Source organism: Nyctereutes procyonoides, unplaced genomic scaffold (genome assembly GCF_905146905.1).
Source record: "Nyctereutes procyonoides isolate TBG_1078 unplaced genomic scaffold, NYPRO_anot_genome, whole genome shotgun sequence".
Lineage (NCBI taxonomy): Eukaryota > Metazoa > Chordata > Mammalia > Carnivora > Canidae > Nyctereutes > Nyctereutes procyonoides.
This window is the reverse complement of record NW_026575046.1, coordinates 68,639,005-68,657,307: the sequence shown is the minus strand read 5'-3', so window position 1 is coordinate 68,657,307 and position 18,303 is coordinate 68,639,005. Positions and strand designations below refer to the sequence as shown.

General features: G+C 41.4%; 1 protein-coding gene across 4 annotated transcripts in view; it reads right to left on the bottom strand.

The window, feature by feature from the left end:
* The window catches only part of PBLD (phenazine biosynthesis like protein domain containing), a 46,799-nt gene that overhangs the window by 4,661 nt on the left and 23,835 nt on the right, over positions 1–18,303 (bottom strand). Inside the window, exons 3-10 of one of the 4 annotated variants that reach the window (XR_008664384.1) lie at positions 10,008–10,107; positions 9,542–9,640; positions 6,376–6,485; positions 6,260–6,289; positions 3,533–3,621; positions 3,096–3,274; positions 620–682; positions 398–530 (exon numbers count right to left, since the gene is read on the bottom strand). Coding sequence is in view for 3 of the 4 variants with exons in the window: in XM_055325516.1 (XP_055181491.1) it covers positions 620–682; positions 3,096–3,274; positions 3,533–3,621; positions 6,260–6,289; positions 6,376–6,485; positions 9,542–9,640; positions 10,008–10,107 (670 nt within the window). In the remaining variant the exon portion in view is untranslated. The remainder of the gene's footprint in view (positions 1–397; positions 531–619; positions 683–3,095; positions 3,275–3,532; positions 3,622–6,259; positions 6,290–6,375; positions 6,486–9,541; positions 9,641–10,007; positions 10,108–18,303) is intronic. The other 3 variants (XM_055325516.1, XM_055325519.1, XM_055325517.1) reach the window with 3 other exon arrangements.

The following is an 18,303-nucleotide window of genomic DNA, read 5'->3' as shown; positions in this document are numbered from 1 at the left end:
AAGAGGCACAGCTTCAGCCTTCCTGGAGTTCAGTGCGTAGGGGAGTAACTAGGATCACCAAAGCAAGAGGAGCCAACCAGCTATCCCCAAATCAGACTCACAGAGGCCTCACCCTCCCACTAGGTCAGACTTCCATCCTGTAGGGTCGGATTCCTACTTTGATTATTGGGACTATGTAGCCTCCATTGGCTGTAATCTATTTTCTCTGCCCCCAGGCAATATATTAATCACTGGGGTACTTGGTTCAAAAGCAAATTGTTTGATTCAATCTTGTGCCTAGCAAAGGCATAAGGAACTTTGGCAATCATCTGATTTCAACTTGTCACACTCTCAATAACCTCACTGAGCCAAAGTTATACAGTTAATTTTATTCAACATACATTTATTGGACACTTACTGTATACTGTATTAGAAGTGTATCTGTGTGTTGGAAAGGACAGGAGTGGAAGATGTTCTGAGTAGAGGATTCAAGATGAAGGAATTGAAAACCTTTCATTTTCACATGGGTGATACATGACATTTTATTACACCTTCAAGTAAATAGTACATATGAGAAGGAATCCTAGCCTAAAGTTAGCAATTTTTTAAAAATTGAAAAAAAAAAAACCCTGCCCCCTACCATGCATGTCTTTCTTCCCCAGTTGCTGGGACCAGTAGCTGCTGAGAACAGCATGCGCAGACCCTTAAAAAGAAGTGAAAAATTATGATACAAAAACAGGAGTGACACTGTTATAAATTTAGAAGCAATCACAAACAACTATGTGGTTTGACTAAACCTTAGATGCCTTAGTCATTATGTTGGCCATGGCCACAGTAGAGTGTGAAATTACGAATGGACATAGAAAGGAAGACACAGTATTTCTGAATACGTTCCTTCAAATGATATATCTGCTATGTTTTACACTTTCTGAAAGCTGAATTAAACTGCAAGTTTTTCTAATTTTTAATTTGAGTCTAGTAGACACGCAATATTACATTAGTTTCAGGTATACAACATAGTGATTAAACTTCTCTGTATGTTACCCTATGCTCACCACAAGTGTAGCTACCATCCATCACTTGGGTTGCTTCCATCTCTCGGCTTTGGTACATAATGCTGCAATAAACACAGGTGCATAGATCTTTTTGAATTAGTAAACTGCAGGTTATAATTTTTGTCCTATCAGTTCATTGTCAGCCTGTGAGGGCTTCAACCCAAATCTTTATCTTTCAAAGGAAACATCTCCTTCCTCCTAGGATGAACATGCAAGGAAAACTGGGAACTCTGACAAAGGGTTAAATTTTCCATTAAGCGTACATTTTCAGGCTTTTGATGCCAAATGAACTTTCTTTTAGTGAGGTATTTTTTTTCACTCAATTGTGGCCTAGTTTTATATCAGTGAATAGATATTAAAATGAAGAAACAGGGCAGCCCGGGTGGCTCAGCGGTTTAGTGCTGCCTTCGGTCCCGGGCATGATCCTGGAGACCCGGGATGGAGTCCCACGTCAGACTCCCTGCATGGGGCCTGCTTCTCCCTCTGCCTGTGCCTCTGCCTCTCTCTCTGTGTCCCTTATGAATAAATAAATTTTTAAAATCTAATAAATAAATAAAATTAAGAAACAAAATATAAAGTAATAACTGACAGAAAAGTCTTTGGAGAGAGAAAAGGATGAGTTTTCTTCAGGAAAACTTACTAAAAGTCATGAAGAGCTCCATCTAGGGTGACCAATCATCCCAGTTCGCCCATGGGTGTCCTGGTGTTAGCACCAAAGGGCTAACATATGAGAGAAATATGCTGAGAAATCCCTCAGTCTCCAACAAGCTGAGATGGCTGATCCTCACTGTCCCAAGACTGTCCCACTTGAGAAAAGCATTATTACAGGAGAAAACACTTGCCCTCTGTACCAATTAAAATCTTCATAAAGCACCTATATATAAATCTACTTGAAACTTCTTTTTCACGGGGTAGCATCAAGCGGTACTGTGTGGATGTCATTGGGCATTTTCCTGAGTCTCTAAAAAAAAAGTGCTTTGCTGAACTTTGAATTTCATATGTTTTCTTTCTCAGAGACTAAGTAAAAGTCCTAAAACCATCCCGGCCTCTGTCTTTTTTCCAGAGTTGGAGCCTCAAAGGTTCTTCCCAGCCTCCTTCTTCCCTGGCCACCATCCTATCCACCAACCTCTTCCATCAAGCATTCCTCCCTTTTTCTGCTTAGCTCACTCTTCTCAGAGGGGATGAAAGGAGGAAACTTCACATTCTTGCTGATCTTTGATGTCATCCCTCTGCTTCTGGCCAGTAGATCTTGAGTACCAATCTTCCCAAACCCATCCCACCCACTTTGGGGCAGTTCTGGGAAAGCCATCCCTGTCCCAATTTCCTACCTACATACCAGCAGCTTATCCTTCAAAAAACAAATCTTATTTAGGTGCCAATGATAATGCAGGTTGGTCATCGGAAAAAGAAAAGAAAAGAAAAAAGAAAAAAGAAAAGAACGGCTTTGTGACTATAGTGGACATAGGCCCCTGAATTTTGCAAATGGCAGATCTGGAAGTGTTGGTTCAAGGAACTGTTTCATCATTATTATTAAAACAGCTAATAGTTATTGGGCACTTATCATGTGCCAGGCACTGGGCTAAGCACTTACCATGCATTGTTTTTACATAACTCTATGAAGTATTACTAACATTCAATAGGGGAGGGAATAGAAACTTTATTATTATTTTTTATTTTTTTAGTTTTTATTTAATTTTTACTTAGTTAACATATAGTGTAATTTTGGTTTCAGGAGTAGAATTCAGTGATTCATCACTTACATGTAACATCCAGTACTCATCACAACAAGGGAAATAGAAACTTTAAGAGGTTAAGTCATTTGCCCAAGGTCAACAGTAAAGCAGCTAGGATGCAAACCCAGGCTGTCCGAATGAAGTTTTAACCCTGCTATACTGCCTCCTTCATTCTGTGGTTTTCACATGAGACTTCAGTGAAGGAATGGGGAAATAGGGAAACAAAAACAGCTCAAAAACCTGAAAGGTCATGTGAAGGGCACTTATAGAACTATTTGTTACCCTCCTCTACCACTGAACCCTCCCCAGGATCCAAGTCAAAAAGTACCTGTTACAGGATCTTCAGCCACACCAACCCACGGTGCAAAATATCTGGAGTAAAAGTCAAATGTTTGGGTCTGCCCTCCAGGCTCTCCTTTAAGGGTGAGAATGAGTCCTTTCACCTTCCCTGTGTTTTCCACTTGCAACAGATCTTGTGTGTTCACCTTCAGGTTCTCCAGAAATGACCTTGTTCATAAATGGGATGGATTAAGACAACCCATCTCGCAGACCACTATACAGAGTCTATAAAGCAAAAGAGGGTGCGGCTTGCCCAAACAGCTCAGCAGGAGAGGAGGAAAGAGCAAGGAGAGTATCTTTCTTCCTGGGAATAAAGCTCTCTGACTGCATAAATCACATTTTGACTGGATATAGCACAGACAAAGCCAGAGCTATAGAGTTCTCAGCCCTCCCCAAAGTGCTGATGAAGCCAGAAATCTTGTTTACCTCTTATAAGTGTCACTGAGTCGGACAAGGAGTTTTCGGGTATCTGGAGAATAGCGAATGTCTTGGACCAGGGTGTTACCTATAGCAGTCTGTGGAGATAGACCAAAAACTCCTCAGGAGTGCCCCCTGGATCAAATCATGATCTTCTGTATGGGGAGCAACTTCTCATGAGCATTTCCTGTATGCCAGGCACACCCAATGTCTCCAATCCCAAGAGTTTTAGTTCAGTTTCAGAACTCAAGGTATTGCCTAAGGAAGGCCAGTTTTCTGGAGACCAGAGAACTTTAAAGGGGGTTGAGCTTACCCTCTGAGAGCCAAAGACAGACATTGTTCATAAGCATTACTATGTGCCTCATCACAATCCTTCAAATGGGCGTTTTCCTCACAAATAAGGAGGAAGACTTAGGCCCAGGGACAGGGATGCGCATACACACACACACACACACACACACACACACACACACACACCACACACACACACCTTGACCCAGGTCTGAGGGGTCCTGGCATCAAAACTCTGAATCACTACTGTCTACTGTCTGTAGAAATGGGGGCCTCAGGCACACCTCTTAGCATTGTTGTGAGGATTAAATGAAATAATATATATGGAGTCCCAGCAACAGTAACTAGAAGATTCTACATGGTAAGGTCTCCAGGCCAGCAGTTTGAATGGAATTGGGGACTACAGCACTCATCTTAATGCTGCTCTGTGTGGCAAGCACTGTTTTCACTTAGATTGTATGCTACAGATCAGTAACACAGCAACATTTTCTAAAGATACCATGATTCACCCTTTACCTAAGACTGCACATGACCTAGAACATTGTTGACTTGGAGTGCTGAAAGGGATGAGGAAGGAGGGGGTGGAAACCCCTCCAAGTCACCCTCTGGAACCACCCCTGGCTGTGGGTAGAGTAGATGAAAATTACACAGTAGTTATCTGGCTATCATTAGGTAACTTCAGGTTCTCTAACTTTCTTTAGTGACTGAGATGCTCCAGGTCCCAAAGCCAAAACTCCCTCTGCTTTGGGTGGTGCCTCGGCTATCTGCTCCTGTGACCACTGCTAAATAATGTCCCTCCCTCTGAAAATGGAATCTCTTGCAGCCAGATCCCATCTGTTCTCGGGGCTTTTCAGTTTCTCAAAGGGGTCATTCAGCCTTCCTCTGCATGGATTCTTATGTCAATTTGAAAGTCTAATTTTCAGCTGAGAATCTTATTGCCAATTTCTAGGAACACAAAATAACAATACTCAGGATAAAAAGCCCTTAATCATCACCCCATTACCAATGCTGACCCTGAGGCTTAGAGATACCACGTTAAATTCTTTCTACCATGAACAAGGTCTATACAGTGAATATTTTCCATTTTCTTGTCAACATGCTTAAAGCAGTTCATTCATGAATTTGGCTTGTCTCATAAAACCCAAGACATAGGTGGGGCAGAGTGTAAAATCGGAATCTGTAATGCTTGCTTTTATTCTTTGAAAATGTAGATAATGCAAGACACTAAAGAAATTATAAATGCTGTAGTTGAAAATTCACAGAGAAACACCCCAGTGGTACCCACAATAGGTCATTTAGTGAGAATTGGTTTTCTCACTGCATCCCTTGCCCTGGTCCTGACTGGGCCCTTCCTTCTCTACAAACTAAGTCCCAGGTCATCCAGGGCTGTTCGGGCCCTCTGGCCCTCTGGAATCCCCATAAGACAACTGTAGCACCGATTTCAACCAGTGACAGTATTAAATGAGATAGTTGCATGTGAAAAGCTTAGTACTATGGACTACACAGGGGCGACTCTCAAAAATGTTCATTAGCATGATTGTTATTATTGTTATGAAGACCCACCCCTACCTAGATCTCTTGAGGAAGCCAGACTATGTATGAATCTTGCCTTCTCTGTCAAGTTGCCCGTGCTTTCCTGCCCCCCTCCATCGAAGCACAGACCCTCACCTCAGCTCATTCTTCACCACAGAAATTGGGGCTGCCCTGCCCAGCAGTTTTTATTGCTTTCATGCTCAGCCCAACACCAGCAGTCTCTCCTCCCCCTTACTTCAGGAGGCTACTGCTGGCAATGAAGAGTTAGGGACAACTGCTCAAACTTCTCACCAAATAGAGTCAACACTAAAATTCACACCTCGGGATCCCTGGGTGGCGCAGTGGTTTAGCGCCTGCCTTTGGCCCAGGGCGCGATCCTGGAGTCTCAGGATCGAATCCCACGTCGGGCTCCCCGTGCATGGAGCCTCCCTCTGCCTATGTCTCTGCCTCTCTCTCTCTGTGTGTGTGTGTGTGTGTGTGTGTGTGTGTGACTATCATAAAAAAATAAAAAAAATAAAAAAAAATAAAATTCACACCTCAAATGCACTTTACATCCAAGCATATGTGGGAACATTTATACTGATAGAAGGCCTATCTTTGGGGGTCATATGTTATTGAATTTTTTTTAAGATTTTATTTATTTACTTGAGAGAAAGTGAGAGAGGACAAGCAGAGGGTGGGAGAAAGGGAGAGGGAGAAGCAGACTCCCTGCTGAGCAGGGACTCCAACCCAGGGCTCAATTGCAGGATCATAGGACCCCGGGACTCAATCCCAGGATCCTGGGATCATAACCTGAGCCAAAGGCAGATGCTTAACCAACTGAGCCACCCAGGTGCCCAAATGGTACTGAATCTTTGTGTTCAAACAAGTGACCAAATCACACGAGCTTAGGTTTAATTCTTTTTTACCTACTTTTATCAAGTCCTCCACTTCATGGAAGTCCTAGATGAGGAAAAAAGATGAGACCATTGTAAAACAGGAAAGCTGTCCATTAATACAATTCATGGCAATAGTAAGAAAGAGCTGACCTGGGGGTGGGCAGGATAAAGAGGCAGATCCAGGATAATACCATCCTCTGCTCTTCTGGCCTTAAGTTCCCCACTCAGAGTGACAAAGGTTAGAGTGTTATTCACATTTTCTGGCCAAAAAAAAAAAAAAAAAAAGGAGTCTTACTTTGTAAATTAGAAAACTCTATGAAAGGAAATCAAGAAATAGGAAAATTAATTTTGTTATATATTTGTACATCTGTTTTGATCACTATTGTGTTGCCTTAGATTCCCTGGCAGTGCTGCCTTTTTCTGTGAGGAGAGGTTCAGGTTTGGGTTACTGGGGTCAGAGTAGAGACAGCCCTCACTGGATTCTCACTTAAGAGCTAAGAACATAACTGATTGGACTTGACATCATACTGCAAGGCTTCAAATGCCAGCTCCTTATTATAATGACTAATTGTGCCCCTGAGCAATTACCTAACCTCCTTAAGCCTCAATTTCCTCATCAATAAAATGGGGTAAGAATTAAACCTACCTCACAGGGATATAATAGTGTTTTCTAATGCAGATTTTTAAATACCCACCTGCAATACTGTATTGTATAAATAATACTAGTCTAAAATATGCCAAGGGGATGACAAACAGAATATACAAATTATAAACAACAATCTATTAGAAACAAATCAAGCTTACCCTGAATAAACCAAGCTATACAAAAAATTTTTATTTAAAGACTGGACCACAGGGATCCCTGGGTGGCGCAGCAGTTTGGCGCCTGCCTTTGGTCCAGGGCGCGATCCTGGAGACCCGGGATCGAATCCCACGTCGGGCTCCGGTGCGTGGAGCCTGCTTCTCCCTCTGCCTGTGTCTCTGCCTCTCTCTCTCTCTCTGACTATCATAAATAAAAATTAAAAAAAAAAAGACTGGACCACAACGCTGATATACTAGCCCTTCATGTTACTGATACAACTTGGACCACTTATCTGATCTCAATGTGGGTAACATTTTTAGTGAAAACAGATTTGTGACCTAAGTCTTTTCTACCCCTTAATATTTCTGTAAAACTTAACCATACCTAAAAGGCAAGGAAATCTGGCATTGTTCACTAACTTTCCCTGAATATAAAATTTATACTTTAAAACTCAAAGTTTAATTTTTCTCATTATAGGGCAGCCTGGGTGGCTCAGTGGTTTAGCGCCACCTTCAGCCAAGGGCGTGATCCTGGAGACCCAGGACTGAGTCCCATGTCAGGCTCCCTGCATGGAGCCTGCTTCTCCCTCTGCCTCTGTCTCTGCCTCTCTCTGTGTGTCTCTCATGAATTAAATAAATAAATAAATAAATAAATAAATAAATAAATAAATAAATAAATAAATAAATAAAATTTTCTCATTATAATTGGTGGATGACATCATTATTTGCAAAGCATTTTTCCATACCTTATCTTATCTAACCTTAAGACCACCCTGTGGGAGATCAGTCTGAAGGCTATTATTCCAAATCTCTGCCCTACACCAAACAATGTGGAGTTTTCAAAAGGCACTCAATCCAACTTCAGTTAAATCTTTTTAAGACTGAGTTCCTAAACAATATTTCAGGGTAGCGGCCTGCCTTCATTCTGTCCCCTATCCACAGAAACCAAAATTATCTTGTTAAGACATATAATGGATTACATTGTAGAGGAGTCTCAATGTTATTTCCTGCCAGCCACCCCCAGGGAGCTCCAGCCACTCCAGGTATACAGACTACACCTCAGGGCTTTGCATTTGCTACTGCCTCTGCCCAAATGCTCCTCTTCCCACTCTAATTCTTTGCACAGGTGGCTTCATATTCTTCAACCTCAAGGTCCCGTTGAGGGACCCGTTGAGTGGATACTGCTGTCCAGCATCTCAACCTTCCCCTCTGAAGGCTAGGACCAGGTGAGGCAAGGCAACACAGAGGCAACATTTAAGGAAGCACCTGCTCAAAAAAAAAAAAAAAAAAAAAAAAGGAAGCACCTGCTCTCAGGTGCAACCTGAAGCCTTGTCTCCTTTACCCAGCCCTGCCCCAGCTGCCAGGGGTGTTCATGACTGATAGCTCTCAGCTGAGTCCCACTCTGCAAATCACCCTCGGGTGAGTAGAGCTTCTTTACCCAAACTCATGCTGCTATTCTGGGCATTACGGGCTGGTCGATGAAGGGTATAAAGGCCTGAAGCTTTGTTTCTATTTGGAACTGTACCACCTGAAGGATCTTCGCAGTTCAGATCTACCTGTGGATTTGGTGTAGGCCTTTTTTTGTTGCTACCACTTTGCAGCTCAACTTCTCCCTCTGTTCTATTCAGCTTTCTTTACTCAATATTGACCCCAAGAATACTGCCCACAGTTCTTCTGGCATGCAATGTGCTTCCTAGGGAAACTTGTGCTGTAACACCTCCCAGTATTGTCCCTATCTAAGTAACTCTCCAGAGAACTTCCTTTTCCAACTCTGTTCTCCTTAGTTACTCTGTCATATCTTCCTATTTATTTCCTTGTTTAAGTTCTTGTTTGTTGTCTACACCTATTCATGGCTGCTTCCATCTCCACTTACAAGGTGTTTCTAGGCATCTCTCTTCTGCCTCATTCCCACCAAGCCCTGATCTTTATTATACTAAATGTAGCTAAGATGAAAACTGGTAGAATTTCGGTGCAGCTTCATTTCTTCACAAGGAAAATGTATATAGTCGGGGCTCATGAATCTTTAAACATCAGAGTGAAGAAGCTCTTGTGAGGGGTATTTGGCTGGCTCAGTCCATAGAGCATGTGACTTTTTGATCTTGGGGTCGTGAGTTCAAGCCCCATGTTGAGCATAGTTTACTTCAAAAAAAAGAAGAAGCTCTTGTGAAATGAATCTGAATGTGGGTGGGGACATATTTGGAGCAAAATGTCACATCATGTGAGATGCCTATTGGGTCTTGCAAGCTCCTTTCCTGTGCTGGTCAGACACCAAAGAGCTCGTGTTCAAAATAAAATGGCATTCTAAGGAACAATGACCATGGCTTTCCTACAGGCCTGGAACATACTCAGAAAGGCCAAAGTTTCGGGGGCTATATTTGTTTCAGTGTAATGAATGGCATGAATAGAATCAGCAATGTCTTTATAGCAGTCACTTTAATTCATTACAAAGAGTGACAATTTTTTAAAATATTTGCTATTTGCTCAGTTATAGGTTCATAAAAGAAAACCACATTACTTATTTTGTAAAACAGCACAGCTGCAGAAGCCAGGGTAGCGTGGCCACAGAGCGGAACCTCACTTGCCGGTGTAAACCACCTTAATCCAAAGCAGGAACCTTCAGGAGGAAAGCCAAAGAGAGACAAGATCATTCCCATACAAGTGGGTCACAAACTTTTCATTTTCTTATTCTTTTCTAAATATTTCACTATAATAATAGCTGAAATACACTGTGAAGGAGGAGTGAAGTCTAGGCCAGCATCCTAGGGCTCCCCAGTGACAGATCTGGAGCAGAAACCTTCAAATTTAACATCCTAGGGCTCCCCCAGATGAACAAAACCAAATTAGAATCTCCCCACCTTCTCTCCTGTCTGTATGCAAATAGTGTATGGGCATCTCTCTTAAATATCATTCCCCCACTGGAAAAGTAGCTTCTGCTACTGTTCAAGAATGGCTTAAAATAAAAAAAAAAAAAGCATATTTACTTTGTGTAAAGTTGTCAGTTGGGTTCAGTTTTCGAATAAAAGCAGTTTCAGAGAGGTTCATTTCTCTTGCAATTTTTTGATGTACGTCTTCATCCAATTTCTAAATTAGAAACAAAAGTTTATTGAGATTCCAGAAAAACAAATCATACTTCCTTGGACAGCAACTGCCATTAGTTAATAACACAGCTTATTAGTATTAAAAGTTACAAGCTTAAAGGGAAATAATTGCCAAGGAAGTCAAGACATTTTTACAAAGATTGTTTCTCAGAAATCTATGCTTGTAGCACTCTATGAGGAGCTATAGATGCACAAAGCTAGAACAGACTCTGGAAAACCTACTGGCCAGCCCTTTCATGAGGTTATTATCTAGTCTACCTGAGAGCATGTGCTCTCTTTTAAACAATCCCCACAAGGGGAAACTCCACAATCGCCCTTTCTTGTTGAATAAAAAGATCTTCAGCATCCACTCTGGGTAGGCTGGCCCATTCTGCTCCCACTATACGTGGTTCGATCCCTTTCATGAGTCAAACCTCAGGTTAGAGGTCACCTCCTCCAGGAAGCCTTCCAGACTGCTTTAAAGGCTTTGTTTTCTCCCAGTGCATAGACCATCTGAATTTGCCCAGTGTATCCCTTCACTGTCTGTTCCCCAACATCTGACTTTATGAGGGCATACAATGTGCTATCTTGATTTTTTTCTGGCTTATAGGTTGGATTCCTCCTAGAATGGTAGCAGCTCAATAAACATTTGCTGGACTCACATCTTCATTTTTACTTTTTTTGTGTGTATAAGCTCTATGTTCAATATGGAGCTTGAACTCATGACCCCAAGATCAAGAGTAACATGCTCTACCAACTGAGCCAGCCAGGCGCCCCACTTTATCTTCATTTTTAAAACACTCAGTATAGATATTTTTAACTACTTGCACATAAAGAAATCAAATACAGAGAGGTTGTGTAATATTCTAAGGTCACAATATGCTGAATAAATGGTAAAGTGGCTAAGAATGTGGGCTTTGTAAATGGTAACAATCAGTGAATCAAGAGGAAAGGTATATGGATGTTCATTGTACCATTCTCAAAACTTTTCTGTAAGTTTTTAATTTTTCAAAATAAATGGTTTAAAAAGTGATGTGAATTTGTATCCTGGGTCAAGTCCTAGTAGCTGTGCAAGACTGGACAAGTCATTTAATTTCATGGAGCCTCAGTTTCCACACCTATAAAATGAAGACAACAGTACTTAGACAAAAGAGTTACTGTAAAATCAGAAAAATACATATATACACATACACACACATTTCCTCAACTCAAGAAAAAAAGGGTCAGAAATATGAGTTTTCCTTTAGAGAATGAAAATAAATTTTTTAATCAACAAATGCTTGCTACTAGTTAGATTTTGAATTCTAAAGAATTCTCAAGACAAATGCATTTTTGCTTTGGCCAAATTTACTATTCTTAAGACCCCAAAACCCAGAAATAAGATGTATAACTTTATACTAATAAATTCATAATTCACTTATCTGACTTATATAGGTTAAGCATCCATTATCTTTTAGTTGATTCAAATTCTTTTGAAACACTTTCCACATCCTCATATAAGGCACAAAATAAGTGGTTATTTTGAGAAATCAGTCATGATTTTTAAACTATCAGCTGATATAAAAATTCTAGTGGATTTACAAAGCTTTTCTTAAAGGAGCACTGTATTCAAAATCTATAGACACTCGGTAGTCCTAGAGAAAGAGAAATGACTTAAATTGGTCTTCATTATCTGATAACCCAAACATAACACAATGGTTTTGTGTTTTACTTAACATTTTTCTTTCCAAAGATTAAATCCAATAATGATATAAAGTGTTCTTCACAATGCCTAACACACAGTAAGTACTTGGTAAAGATTAGCTTTTATTTTGAAACCCATGCTTTAACCAGCCACACTACTCTACCTACCCATAACAAAGACAAACTTTTATTATCTCTTTAAAACACTGCAGACAGGAAAACCAATGTCTATCAGATTTGACGGATTCCTGCAGCATTTCTAAGAGAAAGCAGCCATCAGCCAATTACCAAATGCTGTGCTAGGCCAGCAGTACCAGCACCACTACCAAGGGAATTTGTTAGAAATAGAGTCTCAGGCCCCACTCCAGACCTTCTGAATCAGACTCTCCTTTTTTTTTTAAACTATATTTCTAGGTTATCTGGGTGCACGTTAAAGTTTGAGAAGCCCTGGTGGATAAGATACAATCCCATGTTCAAGGGACCTAGCATCTGGCAGGGAATCAAAAAGCAACAGTGAGAAACAGCAGAGGGTATGTAATTGAGACACATAGATTTTTACAATAAATAATCTAGGACTTTAAAGATGAAGCTGTGAGGTGGGCTTAGAAATGGGGCATATTTTGGTGAGTTGGACAGGAAAATGTGGGCAAAGAGCTTCATATTGGGGATGCTTCTTGGGCAAATCACTTGACCTCACTTCTCTTTCTGTTAAATCTTTGACACTCTAGGATTCTGTGAGCTGAGGTAAGGAAAATTAGGATGGTAGGAATGAAATGGCATGAATACCTGTCACCCCTGGGATTGGGGAGTGAGTAGTCCACCTGAGTAGAGGGTAGAGGGTATGCTGGACAGACCAGCCAACAAAGCAACTATGTTAAGAAGCATGTCTCTTGGCTCATTGAATGTTCTGTGTGGAAACAGGCCCATGTGCCTGGGCATACAACACCTGAGAAAAACTAGGAGCCAATTAATTCCCTACAGCAGAGTCTGCAATCACAGGCCTCAGTGGCAATTGAAGGGGTGATAATGAAAAGCCTGTGTTGGTCTTTCTGGATTTGCCACCATGGCCGCAGAAACGTGGAGTGCCTGCCAGTCCTTCCTCCTCCAATCTGACCAAACTCCCTCCTTTGTCCTTCTTTTCCTGTCTATTGCTTCTCTCTCTCCACCTTTAGGACAAGAGTCTCAAAAAGCACTAAAGTATCCCATGTTGTAGCCAAGCTCACCATCAATTCTGAATAGAATAGATTTCTTTGCAAATGGGCTTTTTGCACATCAACTAGTATACACACTTCACTAACCATAAGCTCTTCAGTCCTCTCTACCTTGGTGTATTGCACCAATTGCGATTTGAATTTCTAAAACTGTAATTTCTGTCCCAGGACACTTAAGATGCACTTGCTTTTTGCCTGAAGGACCAGAAACGCTGTAGAAAGTTTGATAGTAGCAATATGCACCACAAGCAACCAAATTTCTACAGTGGAACCACAGGTCAAGATAATGGTCAATTATTAGGCTAAAGCTTCAACTCTGGAAGCTCTAACAAAAGAAACTTCCATGCAAAAAACTGAATTTCCATTGCAATAATCTTTTCATTTTACATTACAGTTATTTTCAAATGCAGCACATAACAGTTACACACCAACAACTGTTAATTCTCTTGATTTAATATCCATTTCCTTTTGGCAATCTCATAAGTCAAATTTCCAACAGCAAAGACAGAGCTGTGTTTGTTTTTCAGAGTTCCAGTGTGCTGCATTGGGACACAGGTTTCATCACCAGATGGCCCACAAACATTAATGATGAGAAAATCAGAGCAAAGTTTTAAAATACTCCCATCTTGTGGCAACTTGGAAATATGACAGTCTAAACATGATATCAGTCCTTGATCATTTGTCCCTCTGCTGTAGATAGATCCCAGCAAAGGAAAAGCACTTGGATATAGAAAGTTCTTTCTTTCTTTTTCTTTCTTTCTTTCTTTCTTTCTTTCTTTCTTTCTTTCTTTCTTTCTTTCTTTCTTTCTTTCTTTCTTCTCTCTCTCTCTCTCTCTCTTTCTTTTTTAGATTTTGTTTACTTATTTGAGAGAGCGTGCGCACAAGCAGGGAAAGCAGCAGAGGGAGAGGGAAAAGCAGGCTCCCCCATGAGCAGGGGCTCAATCCCCAGGATCCAATGTGGGGCTTGATCCCAGGATCCTGAGATCATGACCTGAGCAGAAAGCAGACGCTGAACAGAGTGAGCTACCCAGGCACCCCAGATATAGAAAGTTCTAAATCATCCAGGAAGAAATGGGAGATTCCTTCTGAAGCACTTGGATTTCCTATTTTGAAATTATGTCCACAACAATGTAGCCCTCAAACTGTAGGCCATCTTGTTTCTGATGATTCTCATGGGTGCTAAGTTCTCCAGCTCCATCATAGAACCCAAAGCTCACCACCACTTTGCACACCCTGCTTACCAATAACAGTAAGAGATCAGTAGTTGTTAGTCAGCTAGAACTCTTAGAAAGGGATCTTGCCATAATTTAATTAACAGATTTATTTCACTTAAGAGATAGCTATTTAGTGACTCTCATGTGCCAGGCCATGTGTCATAGAGTAAGTTAGAATAGGTTAAGATTTCATAGAATGTGCAGTCTAGTGAGGAAGACAGGCATTGAATGAATTACAACAAAAGCAATGCATGCTACCAACTGGGAAGTAAAGAGTCCATTGAGACAATATAAAAGGGGAGGACATCTAGTCTGGTAGTATGTTGGGTTAAAAGCATGGGCTGTGGGATCCTGAAGTCAGCCACTAGGTAATCATTTATCCTGCCTCTGCCTCTTTCTTCTCATCTGTAAAATGAGGATAATAAGACCCGATCTTAGGGGTGCCTGGGTGGCTCAGTTTGTTGAATGTCTGGCTCTTGATCTCAGGGTTGTTGAGTTCAAGCCCTGCATTGGGACCTATGCTGGGTGTGGAGCCTAGTCAAAAAACAAAAACAAAAACAAAAACAAAAAAAAACCTACTCTTAGAGTGATGTAAGGGTAAAGTGAGAGAATATATAAAAAGCAATTTAGCACAGTATCTGGCTGAACTTGCCTGAAGTTATTGCTCCCAAAGCTGAGGGTTATGTTGTAGTAGCCAATGAAGTAGAAATTCCCACATCAGCATCTCCCCCTCCCTTTTATTGATCTTTTTCATCAAATACCAGGCAAGAGGAAACCTTTCAATGGCTGGAAAAAATCTTCTCTGCATTCTTTAACATGCCTTTTCTGGGTATAAAAATGAAATATGACTTTGGAATTCCCTAGAAACCCCAGGAGCCTCTCACCCAGTGTAGGCACACAGAGCCAGTGATCCTCAATGGAAGGGTACCAAGTTTGGAAGTGGCCACTGCATCAAAAGCTTCCCCAAATGAGTTAAAGCAGAAACTGAACACAGTATTACTATATGCTCGTTTTTCTTAAATTATATAACACACCAAGCTACAAAGAGGCTTTAAAAAAAAGGCTTTTGTTACCCTCTAAATTTAACCAGGAAAACTGGAACAGTAAGTAGTTTAAGAACTAAAACTAGGCATTCCTCTTTAAAAATGCAAAGCCAGTCCTCCTTGCTGTCACTGGAAATAATTGGGTTAGTGTTTAAAAGAATAAAAATGCGTATATAGGAATATCATGTCTGATCGTGGCATGGTGTCCAGCACATAGTACATGACCAGTAAGTGCCAGCTGAATTGGAATAAATGTATACACTAGACACACAACACAGTTGTTTTTATGGATAATTTTAACAGGGAAACCCAAAAATAAACTGCTGTTTATAAAAGATCCTCTGAGGGGTGCCTGGGTGGTTCAGGAGGTTAAGCATCAACTCTTGGTTTCAGCTCAGGTCGTGATCTCAGGGTCTTGCAATCAAGTCCTGCGTCACTTCATGCTCGGTAATGAGTCTGCTGGAAGATTCTCTCTTCACCCTGCCCCTGTCCTGTTCTACTCTTTCAATCAATCAATCAATAAAATCTTTAGAAAAGATCCTCTGAAACAGTGGTTCTCAACTGGGGGCAATTTTTGATGTCATGATAGAAGGGAAAACTGCTGTCATCTAGTGGGCAGAGGCCTAGGATACTGCCAACATTGCGCATGACAGCCTCACACAACATAGAACTACCCGGTCCAGAATATCAATACTGTTGCTGTTGACAAACACCACCCTGACAAACACACACCTACATATACACATACACATATGCACAAGAACACGAGCAAGAACAACAAAACAAAACAACTTGAGGCTTTGTTAGAATATGAAGAATAAATATGGGCTCCCTGCTCCTGTTGATATGTTATTTTCACTAATTAAAGCTGGTTTACAGAGGCACCTGGGTGGCTCAATGGTTGAGCATCTGCCTTTGGCTCAGATCATGATCCTGGGGTCCTGGGATTAAGTCCCACATCAGGCTCCCCATGGGGAGCCTGCTTCTTCCCCTGCCTGTCTCTGCCTCTCTCTCTGTGTGTGTCTCATGAATAAATAAAATATTTTTAAAATAGGGCAGCCCCTGGGATCCCTGGGTGGCGCAGCGGTTTAGCGCCTGCCTTTGGCCCAGGGCGCGATCCTGGAGACTCGGGATCGAATCCCATGTCGGGCTCCCGGTGCGTGGAGCCTGCTTCTCCCTCTGCCTATGTCTCTGCCTCTCTCTCTCTCTCTCTCTCTCTGTCTGTGACTATCATAAAAAAAAATTAAAATAGGGCAGCCCCAGTGGCCCAGTGGTTTAGCGCCACCTTCAGCCCAGGGCATGATCCTGGAGACCCAGGAACAAGTCCCACATCGGGCTCCCTGCATGGAGCCTGCTTCTCCCTCTGCCTGTGTCTCTGCCTCTCTCTCTGTGTCTCTCATGAATAATAAAATAAAAATAAAATAAAATATAAAATGAAATGAAATAAAATAAAATAAAGCTGGTTTAAAGAAAAATAAACAACCCTCAGCACTACCCCAGCCCTCTGACCTCTTCAGGTAGCTAGTCATGAGTTCTTGTAGTTTTTAACAGCTGTCAAAATACTGTATCTATTTCATTTTTTAAAATGTTGTTCCTGTGTGTGTCTAGTGGATCAGTTGATTGAGCATCCAACTCTTGGTATCAACCCAAGTCATGATCTCACAGTGGTGGGATCAAGCCCCATATTGGGCTGTGAACTCACTGCAGTGTCTGCTTTAGATTCTCTCTCCCTTTCCCTCCCTGTTGTTCTCTCTCAAATAAATAAAATCTTAAATATATATATTCTAGGGATACCTGGGTGGCCCAGTTGCTTAAGCATCCAACTCTTGATTTCAGCTAAGATCATTCTCTCAGGATTGTGAGATCAAGCCCTGCATTGGACTCTATGTCCAGCACCTACCAGGCTAAACACCTACCAAACTGTGAGCAATATGATAAGGTTTAGCACTTATTTGTCTACAGATTCTCTCTCTCCTTCTCCCTCTGTCCCTCTTCTCCTGAAAATCTTTTTAAAAAATATTGTTTCTATACATTTTTCATGTCTCTACATGATCTTTATGGTCAAATTAATCATCAGGCATTTGAGGATACCATCATTTTTTTTAAGATTTTATATAAATAATCATGAGAGACACAGAGAGAGAGAGAGGCAGAGACATAGGTAGAGGGAGAAGCAGGCTCCATGCAAGGAGCTCGATGTGGGACTGGATCTGGGGACTGGGGATCATGCTCTGAGCCAAAGGCAGATGGCTTAACTGCTGAGCCACCCAGACGTCCCAACACGATCAATTTTTTAAGGGTTTTTCTCTTCCTTTTTTTTTTTTTTTTTTTAGATTTTATTTATTTATTCATGAGAGAGAGAGAGGCAGAGACACAGGCAGAGGGAGAAGCAGGTTCCATGCAGGGAGCCTGATGTGGAACTCGATTCCGGGTCTCCAGGATCACACCCTGACCTGAAGGCGGCGCTAAACCGCTGCGCCACCCAGGGCTGCCCTTCCTTTCCCTTCCTTTCCCTTCTTTCCCCTTCCCTACCCTTCCCTACCCTTCCCTACCCTTCTCTTCCCTTCCCTTCCCTTCCCTTCCCTTCCCTTCCCTTCCCTTCCCTTCCATTCCCTCCCCCCCTCCCCTCCCCTTTCTTCTTTTTTCTTTTCTTTTCTTTTCAAGAGCAAGGAGGGAAAGAGGGCAGAGAAAATCTTAAGCAGGCTCCATGTAGTATGGAGCTTGACACCAGGCTCTATTTCAGAATTCTGAGATCGTGACCTGAGCCAAAATCAAGAGTCTGACACTTCACTGACTGAGCCACCCAGGTGCCCCAATTTTTTGAGGTTTTAAATATTTTTTTCAAATATCTCTTCCATGTTCCATTTAGCCATTAATCTGTTTTTATTTTCTGCTTGGTGTTATATGTTACTCATGTGAAAATTTTAAAAATGGATTTGCCTAGAAAACAAAACAAACTAAAATATTCTAGATCTTGGAATGTTGCTACCTAGAATTTTTTTTACTTTCCTTTCCTTCCAAAAGTCTTTTATCAGAAAAAAAAAAAAAA